At 55.3% G+C, this 13,009-nt stretch overlaps 1 protein-coding gene across 2 annotated transcripts in view; it reads left to right on the top strand.

Annotated features, from left to right (window-relative positions):
• Nucleotides 1-13,009, top strand: part of ACSS2 (acyl-CoA synthetase short chain family member 2) — a 72,800-nt gene that overhangs the window by 57,721 nt on the left and 2,070 nt on the right. For both annotated transcript variants that reach the window (XM_074970345.1, XM_074970343.1), the window contains 8 exons: nucleotides 1,125-1,258; nucleotides 2,657-2,789; nucleotides 3,842-3,898; nucleotides 4,383-4,463; nucleotides 5,914-6,022; nucleotides 6,264-6,332; nucleotides 11,132-11,308; nucleotides 12,716-12,790. In XM_074970345.1, coding sequence (XP_074826446.1) covers nucleotides 1,125-1,258; nucleotides 2,657-2,789; nucleotides 3,842-3,898; nucleotides 4,383-4,463; nucleotides 5,914-6,022; nucleotides 6,264-6,332; nucleotides 11,132-11,308; nucleotides 12,716-12,790 — 835 coding nt within the window. The remainder of the gene's footprint in view (nucleotides 1-1,124; nucleotides 1,259-2,656; nucleotides 2,790-3,841; nucleotides 3,899-4,382; nucleotides 4,464-5,913; nucleotides 6,023-6,263; nucleotides 6,333-11,131; nucleotides 11,309-12,715; nucleotides 12,791-13,009) is intronic.

Here is a 13,009-nt window from a genome sequence, read left to right as displayed (position 1 = left end):
GAGGGGTTTTGTCTTGCTGCTGTGATGCTTTGCTAGCACATTTATCTCCAGTGCCTGAAGGATGCTTGGGAGAGAGGCTGGCAGCACCCCAACCCCCCCAGCAAAACCAGGGCAGGGATTTGTCAGTCCCCAGACTCCTCGGGGGGGAAAAGGAGGAGGAAGAACTTTTTTTCTTCCTTTCTGGTGAGATCCCGAGCAGTGTGGCAGGGTCTGCAGGCTGTGTGTTACGCCCTTCGGGCGCAGTGTTATTCTGGAACATGGAAGTGTGCTGCGGCCCTTGTTCCCATAGCCTGCATTAGCTGCATTCAGTGGCATGGCGGGGCTGGCTGGCTTTCCCTGTCATGTCAGCCTGAGCCCCCAGCACATCAGCCTGTCTGGGGGCGAGCTGCAGGACCCACATCCAGGAGGCACTGTGCTGTGGCTGTTGTGAAAAGGGGCCACGTCAGCAGTCCTGGCTGGAGCCAGTCTGCACATGGCCTTCTCCCCCACTTGCCTGGGAGATGTGTCCCTACCTGGCGCTGGTAAGCCATGGAGCCCAGAGGCAGCAGGGGGTGGAGCAGAGGGTGCTGTGCCTGCTGGGAGGGAAGCCCTGCCAGCCCTTGTGGGTGTGCAGGGGGAGCTCTCTCTGGAGTGGGGAAAGGTGGGGCGGGGGTTGGGACTGGGAGGAGCAGGGGAGGCATGGAGAGCGTTTTCTCTGCTCCTCCAGTCTCCCTTAATCCCCACCTAAGGCTGTACGCCAGCGGTCTCTGGGCCCTCGCCTCTGCAGAGCTGCTGAACCATGGGAGCCGTCGGAGCACTGGCTGGGGGGGGATACCTTAGATCTCTGCCTCTGACCTGCTCTTGTTGCTTCATGCCCGCAAGCGCGGCTGTGCTCAGCACCACACGGAGCATGGAGGAGACCTGGTCCCTGCCTCACCCGGTGGCACAGAGGCTCTGCTCTGTTCTTGCAGCCATTGGCCTAAAGCCTGGTCTGCCTGGAGCGAGGTGGGCTCCCACCATCCCCTGGCCCCCGCTGTGCTCAGTCTCGCTGCCTGGGCTCCAAGGCAGGGTGCCAGGTTCTCCCCTGGGCCCGTCACAAGTAGGGCTGGGCAGTGGCTGTGCTGACCGTGCTGTCTCGCGCTCAGTTTGAAGGTCTGCCCATCTATCCAGACGTCAGCCGCATGTGGAGCATCATTGACAAGTACCAGGTGACCAAGTTTTACACTGCGCCCACAGCCATCCGACTGCTCATGAAGTACGGCAATGAGCCCGTCAAAAAGTAAGCACAGCTCCGCAGCAGGGGAGGGACCCCAATAGCTCTGTGGGCACAAGGCAGTAGGACCCGGGAGTACAGGACTGGCTTGGAACTAGTTGCCTGAGAGCGCCCGCCTGTCCCTGAGCAGATGGGCTGTGGATCCCCAACAGCAGCTGTCTGGAGCATTTTCTTTAGACGAAGGTTTCTAACCATCAGAGGAGTGACATTCTGGAACAGCCTGCCAAGGGGAGCAGTGGGGGCAAACACCTAACTTGCTTCAAGACTGAGCTTGATAAGTATACAGAGGGGATGGTCTGATGAGACTGCCTGTGCTGGCATGTAGCCAAACTGCAACTGCGAGCAGCAAATGGGATGGGACACTAGATGGGGAGGACTCTGAGTTACTACAGAGAATTCTGTCCCAGGTGTCTGGCGCCTGGGTCTGGCCCAAGTGCTCAGGGTCTATCTGATCACCATATTTGGGGTTCGGAAGGAATTTCCCCCAGGTCAGATTGGCAGAGACCCTGGTGGTTTTTCACCTTCCTCTGCAGCATGGGGCCTGGGTCACTTGAAGGTTTAAACTAGTGTAAATGGGGGATTCTCTGTAACTTAAAGTTTTTAAACCGTGATCTGGCGACTGGAGTAACTCAGCCAGAGGTTAGGGGTCTGTTACAGGGGTGGGTGGGTGAGGTTCTGTGGCCTGCAATGTGTAGGAGGTCGGACTAGATCATGTCTGGCTGTAAAGTCTGAGTCAGTGAGTCTATGCTGTGTCTGGCCTGCACAAATGGGGGAACTTTCCTGTTACGGTGCTTGTAAGTGGGCACCAGGAATCTGCAGGTTGCGTTTCTGAGCCCTGGGCAGTAGGTTATGGCAAGCTGGCTTTATCCCATGTCACTTCTCAGCGCTGCCCCTAGGTTGGTCTTAGGCAGAGTCTGAAACATCCACCTCTTGTTATGATGTCAGAGTTCTGGGCTATTGCCGGGCTATGTAGCAGGACAACTCCCATCAGCCCTGGATTGGGACTGCAGGGGAGTGTGCTGGGCACAGAGAGCTCCTGCATTGCCAGCCTGCTGTTTCCAGACACTGTGGAGGGACTGAGAAGGGTGATGGGAACAGAAGTTGCCCTGAGCTCACAGAATTTACTGTGACTCTGGTCCTTGCTGTCTGAGCTGCCCTGACTGTGTAGGTCAGACCAAGGGGCTGGCTCTGCTGCTGCTTCGTACACTTCCCCTCTCTGCACACGCTGAGTCCTAGAGGAGCTTCTTGAAAACCCAAACCGGATGATCCGCGAGATCCCATGTGCCGAAGTGGGCTGTCTGGGTTGGGCAAGCTCACAGACAGGGCTACGAGCCAGTCTCCCTGTGGCCTGGTCCAGGCTGAGAGCACGTGCGCATGTGTGAAACCCACTGCTTCTCACTGCAGGTACAGCAGGAAATCCTTGAAAGTGCTGGGGACGGTTGGGGAGCCCATCAATCCCGAAGCCTGGCTGTGGTACTATCAGGTGGTTGGAGAAGAGAGGTGTCCCATCGTGGATACCTTCTGGCAGACAGAGACTGTGAGTTCCTCGCTGCCAGCTCTCCTCAGACCCTCCTACCCCCCTTGGGAGAGAGCAGGGAGCCCTGGGAGCTCTGAAACCTCTAAGGGTGCCAGGCGCTGCCCCACTTCGGTGCCTTCGAGGTGCCAGGCTGCTCTGCAGGCTTGCTGCAGGGTAGTGTCCGCGCAGTGGGGTCTAACCTTCCCGGGAGCTCAGGGAGCGGGGGCACTGCCACACATGCTCCCATGGAGGCTGGGATGAGTGGAGAGCTTGTTCCTGTTACCTCCCCTGCCGGGTGCATCTCTGATTACAGAGCAGTATGGGGCCTGCCTCTCAGACGGGCACTGCTAGGGGCTGGCTGGGGTAGGAGACCAGGCTCTCTGGCCTCCTGTTCCTATAGTGTCCAGCTGGCCGCTGTCAATGCTCTCCAGGCTTCCCACCTGCCTCTCCTCAGCCCATACGCCACTGTGCCCCCGCACTCCTCCCTCTGTTTCTTGTCTCCTGCCAAGCTGCCCCAATGCATTACTCCCTGCCACACGTCCTGCCTCTGCACCAGTCCTGCCTCCTGCCGTGCCCAGAGCTGCTGCCTAGCATCTGAGCACATTCCAGGGCGGGGCAGTGCATAGGCGCCAACTTCTCATGGCGCCGGTGGGTGCTCGCCCACCCTGACTCCACCCATGCCCCGCCCCCATTCCAACCCCTCCCCAAAGTCCCCGCCCCAACTCTGCCCCATCCCTGCCCCTACGGGACCCCTTCCCCAAATCCTCACCCCAGCCCCGCCTCTTCCCTGCCTCCTCCCCTAAGCATTCCCGCTCCTCCCCCTCCCTGCCACAGCTTGTTACGCTGGGAGCTAGGGGGAGAAGCGGGGAAGGCACGCTCAGGGGAGGAGGCGGAAGCGAGCTGGGGTGGGGGGGCATAGTGGGGAGCTGGGGTGGAGTGCAGAGCACCCACCAGTTTTTTCCCGTGGGTGCTCCAGCCCCAGAGCATCCACTGAGTCAGTGCCTATGAGGCAGTGTCCAAGTGTGAGGGGCCAGGCAGTGTGAATGGCTGATCTCCGTTGCTTCCTCCCGCAGGGTGGCCATGTGCTGACGCCGCTCCCCGCTGCCACGCCCATGAAGCCGGGCTCCGCAGTGAGTAGAAACCATTCGAGTGCCCTGTGGCTGGCGTGCTCCATTCTGTGCAATCCTGCTGCTGGGATTTTTCCGGGGCAGTGACTATGGGGTGGGGCCTGGGCTCAGTGACACCTGTAAAGCCCCATTTGCACCGACAGGGTCCTCCGTTTGCCTAACTACCTGGTTTGCTACGTTGCCCAGCACAGGCGTGATACTGAACTCCCTAGATAATCAGTGCGGGGAACGCTCCCTCCCCAAAGCCTGGGCAGCATGAGCACTGTCTGGAAGGGGTTGTGCCAGGCCTGAGCGGGGGTGAATTCCCTGGGGATGTCTGGCCATAATGGAGCCTAGCGAGAGACGTACCGCTCCATCAGCATGGTTACTGGCAGACACTTGGACTGAATCCCTCCCGAAAGCCAGGCTCACTTTGCCCTTCCTTTGTCTGTTTGAAGGGATTTTAATCGTATGTTCAACTTTCTCTTTCCACAAACATCCCCTGCAGACGTTTCCATTCTTTGGTGTCGTCCCTGCTATCCTGGATGAATCCGGGGAGGAGCTGGAGGGAGAAGCAGAAGGCTACCTGGTAAAGAACAGCTGATCCTGGGCTCGGACCAAGCCCTGTCACAGTTACACCAGGGCTGCGGGAAAGCTGAGGCTCACCAAGTGACTGGCTGGTTCCCACTGGGGAGCAGGAGTCACATGCGTGTTGGTTCCAAGCCAGAGGCCTGAACTGGTGTGAGGTTATCCCCTCACAAGCGTGTCTAGTTACACCTTTCACATCTATGCTGCAAGATGCTCTTGTGCCATTAGAAATGACGTTGGACTCTAATCGCCAGTGTAGGAGCCCTGTAGATTGTTATCAGAGCTGTTGTATAATTGAAGCAAATGTGGGGGGAGCGGGTTAAAGGCTATTTAGTGAGATCCTCCCCTCTTTAGGAAGTTTGTGGTAGAATGTGCCATCAGGAGCAAGGGGACATGGGGCTTTCCCAGCCGTCAGCTCTCTGCAGCATGAGCCGATGCTTGGGGTGAAGTCAGTGATTGCAACTGTTTGGGCATCTGGGATGTTGATAGGGCAGGGTCCTACCTCTCTAACATTGGCTGCCCCGTGGGAGATCTTATGTCTGCCATAATGGGGGAGCAGCTCTTCCCTGTATGATTAAATCTTTTACTGAGGGTCATGGTGGATTCTCCATCACTGACCATTTTAGCTCAAGGTAGGATGTTTTTCTAACCAATTTGGCTTGGGAATTATTGGGGGGAGTTCTCTGGCCCGTGTTCTAGAACAGGGGTTCTCAACCTTTCTCTCTCTGAGCCCCCCCAACATGCCATGGCCCACGTGTGCCACAACAACTGGTTTTCTGCATATAAAAGCCAGGGGTAGCAAGGAGGGCAATTGCGTGAGGCCCCACGCCACAGGGGACCCTGTGAAGCTAAAGTGCTCAGGCTTTGGCTTGAGCTCCATGCGGCGGGGCTTTGGCTTTCTACCCTGGGCTGCAGCAAGTCTAATGCCAGCCCTGCTTGGTGGACCCCCCGAAACCCGCTTGCAGCCCCCAAAGGGGCCCCGGGTCCCTGGTTGAGAATCACCCTTCTAGAAGTCAGACGAGACGATCACAATGGTCCCTTCTGGCCTTGGAATCTACGGTTTCGCTGCAAGGGGCAAAACACTCTTCATTTCCTGTAATTAACGGCTATCCAATGGTGGGGATGTGAAGGTAGAAGCGTCATATTGCCCTTTGTGTGCTGGGCACTGAGAGACTTTGGTTAATACGCTGGCGTCCTGCTCTCGGCAGCTGTGATCAGAGATGGGATACAGGGTAGTATGGGGCTGAGCTAGTGAATAGGCCCAGGAGTAATGCAGGAGACAGACATGGCTATCTGCTCGCTAGACTGCTCTGTCTTTCTCTGGCTGTGTAAGTAAAAGCCCATTAGAGACCGTGACCTACAACTTAGGCCAAGAACTCATGCTGCTGTAAGGCTGTGTACCCCAGGGGCTCCCTGACTCTAATGCCACATCTCTATATCCTCTCCCACAGGTATTTAAGCAGCCCTGGCCTGGAATAATGCGCACAGTGTACAGGAACCACCAGCGATTTGAGACCACCTACTTCAAGAAGTTCCCAGGGTACTACGTGACAGGAGATGGTAAGACTTCAAGCAGCAGCCTTGTCCCAGGGAGTGGCAGCTTGTGTGGCCTCCTCAGTGTCTCTGCTTTCTGAGCGGGAGGGTTGGTGGGCCGTTCCGCTCACTGGGGATTAGCAGCACCTGGCATGGGAGAGCCCCTGGGTCCGGGATCTCGCTGCGTTCCATTCTGTTCCCGGACTCCTTTGTCAGATGCATTGAGTTCTGGCGCTGTGTTCTCATACTGGTGACTGGTTCTTTGTAGGCTGCAAGAGAGATAAGGACGGCTATTACTGGATCACGGGGCGCATCGATGATATGCTCAACGTCTCTGGTGAGAACAAACCCTTTGGCTGTGGTGGAGAGAGAGGAGGCACGGGTTTTAAAAGTGCAGGTTAAAAATTCCAGCCAACATTTGCAAAGCAGCGGGAGAGGGAATCCCCCCTCACTCCCAGCCATGGGCAGCAAGTTCTGCTTTGCCCAGCATGAGGCACTCCCACACCAGCGGCTGTTTGCACAGCCTCTGGCCGCAGCTGGATAGTCTCAGCTGAAGCTACTGGGAAGGGGAGCACACAGCCAGTAAACTGTCTGTAGCCAGCCATGCGTGGGGCTTACTCAAGTACTAGCTCTTGCAGCCTGGCCTATTGTCCCTCTGTGCTGTCACCAGCCTGTGAGTGGAGCCACTTCCTAGGCCCCATGTTTGCAAACCAGCTGAGTCTGTGCAGAGACTAGTCACAGTTTCGAGCTCTTGGACCCTATGGTGCACTCTTGTCTGAGGACCTGGGACACCTTCACCCAACCACTCAGATCCGGAATCTGGTGGATGAAACATCCCAAGCTCCCCTGTTGCTTACACGTGCTCCCCTAGAGTTCCATCTAGGCTGGGAGCCTGCTGGGCTTCTAGTTTAACTCTTTCAGGGACAATGAGGCATAAAAGCAAGGAACCCAGGCTTAGCAAAGGAATTTCTTACCCACAGTGACGTTACTCTTAATAGCTCGAGAGCCAAAAATAACGAAAGTCCTGAAACGCCCCCTCCCCAGTCTGATCTCGCACTCGAGGTAAGGTTTGTCAGAGTTTCCAGCTGTCCTGTCGACCCTCTCTCTCCTACCAGGCCTTCACACATGTGGCAGTGGTTGGCTTCCCGCTCAGAGCAGCGCCTCTGCTCTTAGAGTTCCTGTCCCTTTTGCAGGTGTTCCACTGGGACGCTCCAGCTCCCTCCCCCAGGCATACTCGCCCCACCCTGCAAGTCCCTGTGCAGAAGATCCATTGCTCCATGGGGAGGGGCTGGTAATTGAGACAGTTGGAGTCAGTGGCCCTCAATTGCCATCTTCTCAGTGATATTTCTTCCAGGAGTGTAAAGGTTTGGACTCACCCCTGCAGCACCTCCTTCTGGTCATTGGGAATTAGCCCTTTTCCAGCCTGGAGCGCCCTCTGCAGGCCAGTGATCTGCACAACTCTGGCCCCCGTGACCCTCACAGACCCCGGTGCCCCTTTCTCTGGGGTTCTGCCCCCTGGCTGTACCCCCACACTCTGCCTCTGGGTCTCCCCTTCCTGGGGAACCCCCAACCCACTATCCCCACCTTGCCTCAGTCTGGGCTACTGCCAGTCATCACCAAGCCTCCACTCCCTGGGGCAGACTGCTGTATAAAGGCTACTCATCATAAGCAAGGGGTTCGGACCTGCTGCCTTCCTCTGCCTCCCAGTACCTCTGTGGGCTTTGGACCTGGGGAGTTGCCAGCCTGGAGCACCCCCCGCTCAGCCTGCTCCTTCCCCAGCACTGCACCACTCTCAATACCCTGTCGGGCAGGCAGCCAGGCCCTGCTCTCTCCCAGCCTGGAGACAGACTCCTTGGGCCGCTGGCTCACAGCCTTTTTATACAGGCCAGCTGGGGCCTGATTGAGGCATGGCCCAGCTGCGGCTGTTTCCCCAATCAGCCATCCCCAGCCACAGCCCTCTCCAGGGCTGCTTTTAACCCCTTCTATTTTAGGAGCGGGGTAGCCACCCCGCTACAGGGAGGCATCACACACTTTTCCCAAGCAGGGTGCTGGCTGCAGTACAGGACAATAATAAGCAGGGTCAGACGTGTGTTCAGCCCATGATACAAACCAGAGTCGTAACTTGAGAGACATCCCACTGTCACGCCTGCCGGGTGTCTGGAGGCATCACTTACAGGAGCACTTCCACTGAACCCAGAGGGACTGGCCTTGTGGCAGGGCCTTGCCTGCCTGCCTGCCTTTGGAGGAGTGTGAGTACTGCACTAGCAGGGAATGCTCTAGGATCTCGGTGAGGTGAATTACCATGGTTACCTCTCCCTGCTAGTGGATTAAAGGCACCATGTAAATAACATTGTTAATCTGCCTTGTAGACATTTGGGGAAGGGGGAAGCTCCTGGTGAAATTAGCCCCTGTTCCCAAAGCCAGGGCAGGCTGTCCCCAGCTGTTCTCTGGTGCTTTATCTTGTCTCCAGGTATGGAGCCTCCATACCACCAGGGAGACGATTCCGCGGGGCTGGAGATCATGCAGTCTGGAAGCTTTGTCTGAGGTTCAGTCAATGTCTCTAATTCCTTCCATCCCATTGCTCCTCGTTCAGTGTATCAGGCTGAATAACCCCTTCCTTGCTGGCATGCCGAGCCCTCGGATCCTGGTTGTTGGTTATCATCTCTCTCTCTCTTACACACTCCTCTATCGTTTGGTTGAGCTAGAGATATTCTTCTAAACCTTTCTGAAACACAATTCCCCCCACCCTAGCTCCCTCAGTTTTTTCCCTCATCTCTTGTAAGGCAGTTCCTGGTGCTGGTTATCGTACTCCAGATAAGGTCTCAGCAGACCAAGGTGGGTTACTGCTCCATGATACAGTGGGTTGTTACATAGAATCATAGAGTCCATGGCCAGAAAGGCCTATTGTGATCATCCAGTCTGGTCTCCTGTATAACACAGGCCAGAGACCTGCCCCACAATAATGCCTAGAGCAGAGCTTTTAGAAAAACAGCCCATCTTGATTTGGTAATTGCCGGTGATGGAGAGTCCACCAGGGCCCTTGGTAAGTTGTTCCATTGGTTAATTCCCCTCCCTGTTAAACACTGACGCCTGAATGTATCTAGCTTCAGCTCCCAGTCATTGGATCCTGTTAGACCTTCCTCTGCTAGACTGAAGAGCCAGTTATTAACTATTGGTTCCCCATGTAAGTACTTGTAGACTGTGATCAATTTACCCTTTAACCTTCTCTTTGTTAAGCGAAATCGATTGAGCTCTTTCAGTCTATCACTGTAAAGCAGGTTTTCTAACCCTTAACTCGTTCTCATGGCTCCTCTCTGAACCATCTCCAGTTTATCATCATCTTTCTTGAATGGTGGGCGTCGGAACTGGACACAGGATTCCAGCAGCAGTTTGCACCGGTGCCAAATACAGGAGGCAAAATAACCTCTCTACTGCTACCCGTGTTTCCCCTGTTTGTGCATCCCAGGATTGCATTAGCCCTTTTGGCCACAGCGTCACACTGGAAGCTCATGTTCACCTGATTATCCACCACAACCCCCAAATCTTTTTCAGAGTCACTGCTTCCCAAGATAGATCCCCCATCCTGTAAGTGTGGCCTACATTTTTTGTACTTAAATGTATGCATTTACATGTCGCCGTATTTAAACTCACATTGTTTGCTTGCGCACAGCTTACCAAGCAATCCAGATCACTCTGAATCAGTGACCTGTCCGCTTCATTATTAACCCCTCCTCCAGTTTTTGTGTCATCTGTGAACTTTTTCAGTGAGGATTTTCTGTTTTCTTCCAGGTCATTGATAGAAATGTTAAATAGTGTAGAATAGTTGGAATGTTAAATAGTGTAGAGAACAAATCTCGGCAGGACCCCACTAGAAACCCACCCCTTCAGTCATGATTACCTGCTTACAATGACATTTTCAGACCTATTGGTTAGCCAGCTTTTAATCCATTTAATGTGTGCCAGGTTTATTTTGTATCTTTATAGTTTTTCAATCAAAATGTCGTGTGGTACCAAGTCAGATGCCTTACAGATGTCTAAGTCTGTTACATCAACACTATTACTTTTGCCACACAACTTGTAATCTCATTTTAACAAAAGATGTCAGGTAACTTTGTTAGGCTCTATCGGTTAGCTTCTGTGTATGCACCCCACCATCACCTCAGCCATTTTGCTGCCCTGTCGCACTGCAAGGTGCTTCCAATTCACTGTGCGCTATGGATCCGAGCCCGTTTTTGGCAGTAGTGCTGTCTGCAGCTGGTGTCTTGCAGCTGGCTTTCCATGCAGCATCCTGCCCGCACTTCTCATCTCACCAGGTCCCTGGTTCTTTTTCTGCTTTTGCTTTAATGTAATCTGGGAGGGTCATTAACATGCTGTGCACCCCTGAATTCTGTACTGCCCACTAGGTGCCTCCCCCAGCTTGCTGCTGGTTATTACTCTTTGTTTAGGGCCCTTCAGAATTGCTCCTCTCCAAAGTAGCTTGACTGAAGTTTGCTAGTAAGATTTCAGTGCAGTGCATCAAATGCTCTATTAAAGTGACCATTGACTTTCAGACTCTGCTTCCTGCTACCTGGCTGCCTCCTGGAACTGACAGAGGTGGCCTGTTGGTTACCTGCTCCATATGCCTTTGGCTGGGGTATGGTAGGAATGCAGATTCTCCTGTACCATGGGCGTAGTGTGACACAGCGACAGTTCTGTGACAGCCTATCGCTAATGGGTAGCAGTGCTCGGTGTGTGATTCAATTCCAGTGGGATAGCTAGGTGTTATCAGCACCCAGTGGTTGGTGGCAGCTCGCCCAGCCATGGAAGGGCCTGCTCAGAGACACGTGTTCTGGACAGAATGTAGCTTCCTGGGCTTCTCCCTTTGTTCACGCAAAGCTCCTGCCGATTGTCATGTATCCGGGGGTGGGGCACATGGCACAAGGAAGGGAATGTTGCCGTCTCCCCAGAGCGAGGTGGGGGCTGCCCTAAGGCTCTGAGCAGAATCTCCCAAGAGTCCGTTGTACTGCATGCAGACAGACCACCCAACCGGAGCTTAGGGGCCCTGTTTGCTCTCAGGGCCCTTCTGCAGCGAGCCCTCCTGGAGCAAGGGAGCCAGCCGCTGCTGGACTCAGCCAAGCGCTGCCTCTTTCTTTCCAGGCCACCTGCTGAGCACCGCGGAGGTGGAGTCTGCCCTGGTTGAGCACTCCTCCGTTTCTGAGGCTGCGGTGGTGAGTCACCCCCACCCAGTGAAAGGCGAGTGCCTCTACTGCTTTGTGACCTTGAGGGACGGCCACAAATTCACCCCGGCCCTGATAGACGAGCTGAGAAAACAAGGTAACGGCAGCCGAGCTGTTCGCGTCTTTGGTGTAGGGTGTGTTGTGGCAGGTGCCCCCTGCCGCCAGAGAACAGGGGAGGGCTTCGCTGGACACAGCGAAGGCTCTGCAGGGGCTGACGTGCCCGCTGGGGTGTGAAGCAGCGTGGCCTCTCCAAAGGAAGGTGCCTCTCGCCTAGAGAACACCAGTGCCCTGCCAGGGCTATGGCCAGCTCCCATCCGAGCCCCTTGTGCCCCTGCAGCCTGGGGAACAAAGCAACAGCTGGCAGAGGCTAAAATTAGATCTCCCAACTTTGTGGCTGCTCATGTGACGCCCCCTGCCTCCTGTGAGCTGGCAGGGGCGTGAGGCTCCTGCTCTCCAGGGCAGCCTCTGCCTCTCCAGCCCCAGGCATGGGGGCCGTTGTGCTGGCACGTGCCCAGACTCCTCGTTCCCCAGCTCCGCTCGCTGTGTGTGTGTTGGAGGCAGGCATGGGCGCTGCTGGGAGGGAATGGGGCTGCAGGCGTGGTGCCTGCAGCTGTGATCTATGCTGGTGCATGGACCGTATGGGTTGCTGTGCTTGCTGCTGCCTTTAACTGAAACCAAAAGGTTTTGGTCAATGTCTGTGGACTTGGTTTTCCTAGAAGGGGAGGGAATGTCAGTCCAGGTCTCACGTCCCCCTCAAGGCGTCCCTTCCAAAGTCCATCCGTGCTGCTAGCGGATGGGCGTGAAGACAGTGATAGTGACAGTGATGGGCGTGCAGAGGCCCCATGGGAGCCTCTTTGCATTCCTCTCCTGGCTCGTCATTTGCTGCTGTAAACCCGCATACATGGCACCAAGCGGGATGGAAGAGCTGGTGTAAGCTGGTGGGGAATCCAGTGCGCCATCCCAGAGCAGTTAAAATGGGTGTGGTGTGATGGGTGTGGGAGTCCAGCTAAACTGACACACGCTCCATTGACATCCGAGATGACTGTGGTCCGTGAACAAGGCAGTAAACAAAATGCATCCAGGTTGCCTGTTGCTCCAGGGTATCCCTGAGAGGGGTCAGTCATTGCTATGTGGAAATGGGCCCAAACCCGGGGGAAAGCTGTCTTCATTTCAAGTCCTTAAGTGCACCCTAGAAGCAATGGAGAAAGACTAGAAATGGTCAAACATCTCTCCTGCAGCTGGAGAATGAGTTTTGTGGAGAGCCGCATGCACTCTCCTCCCCTCCAGTCCTGGGCCTCCAGGTGCCGAATCCTGAGCGGTGCCATTGCGCTGCCTGGCCCCATTCTGCAAACACCCGTACCTTTGCCAACAGCGGAGATATTGGCGTCATTGCAGTGCAGCCCTGGTGGGCTTGGTTGTCCCACTTGCTGCTCACTTGGGTATCAGCTCTTGCTGAAAGCGCTCTGGGAAATCTTAATAATTATACTGAAAATCTGTTTTGTAGTCAGAGAAAAAATTGGACCGATAGCAACCCCTGATTACATCCAGCATGCACCTGGTCTGCCCAAGACCCGCTCAGGTAAGGAGTCCAGGTTCACTCTTGTCAGATACACCATTTGGGAACAAGCAGCACAGCTCCTGGTGTCTGCAAGCTGGGCAGCCCCGGAGGAAGGGAGTCACCGGAGTGCTCCCAGGGCGATCAGCAGTCCAGGATAATTACGATAGGTTTTGGTGGGATCCAGTTGTCCTGAGAATGGTCTTGGATTGCCCAGGTCTCTGCATGGCTAGACTTGAAGAA

This window comes from Natator depressus, chromosome 13 (assembly GCF_965152275.1).
Source record: "Natator depressus isolate rNatDep1 chromosome 13, rNatDep2.hap1, whole genome shotgun sequence".
Taxonomy (NCBI): Eukaryota; Metazoa; Chordata; order Testudines; family Cheloniidae; genus Natator; species Natator depressus.
This window is presented reverse-complemented; position numbering and strand designations above follow the sequence as displayed.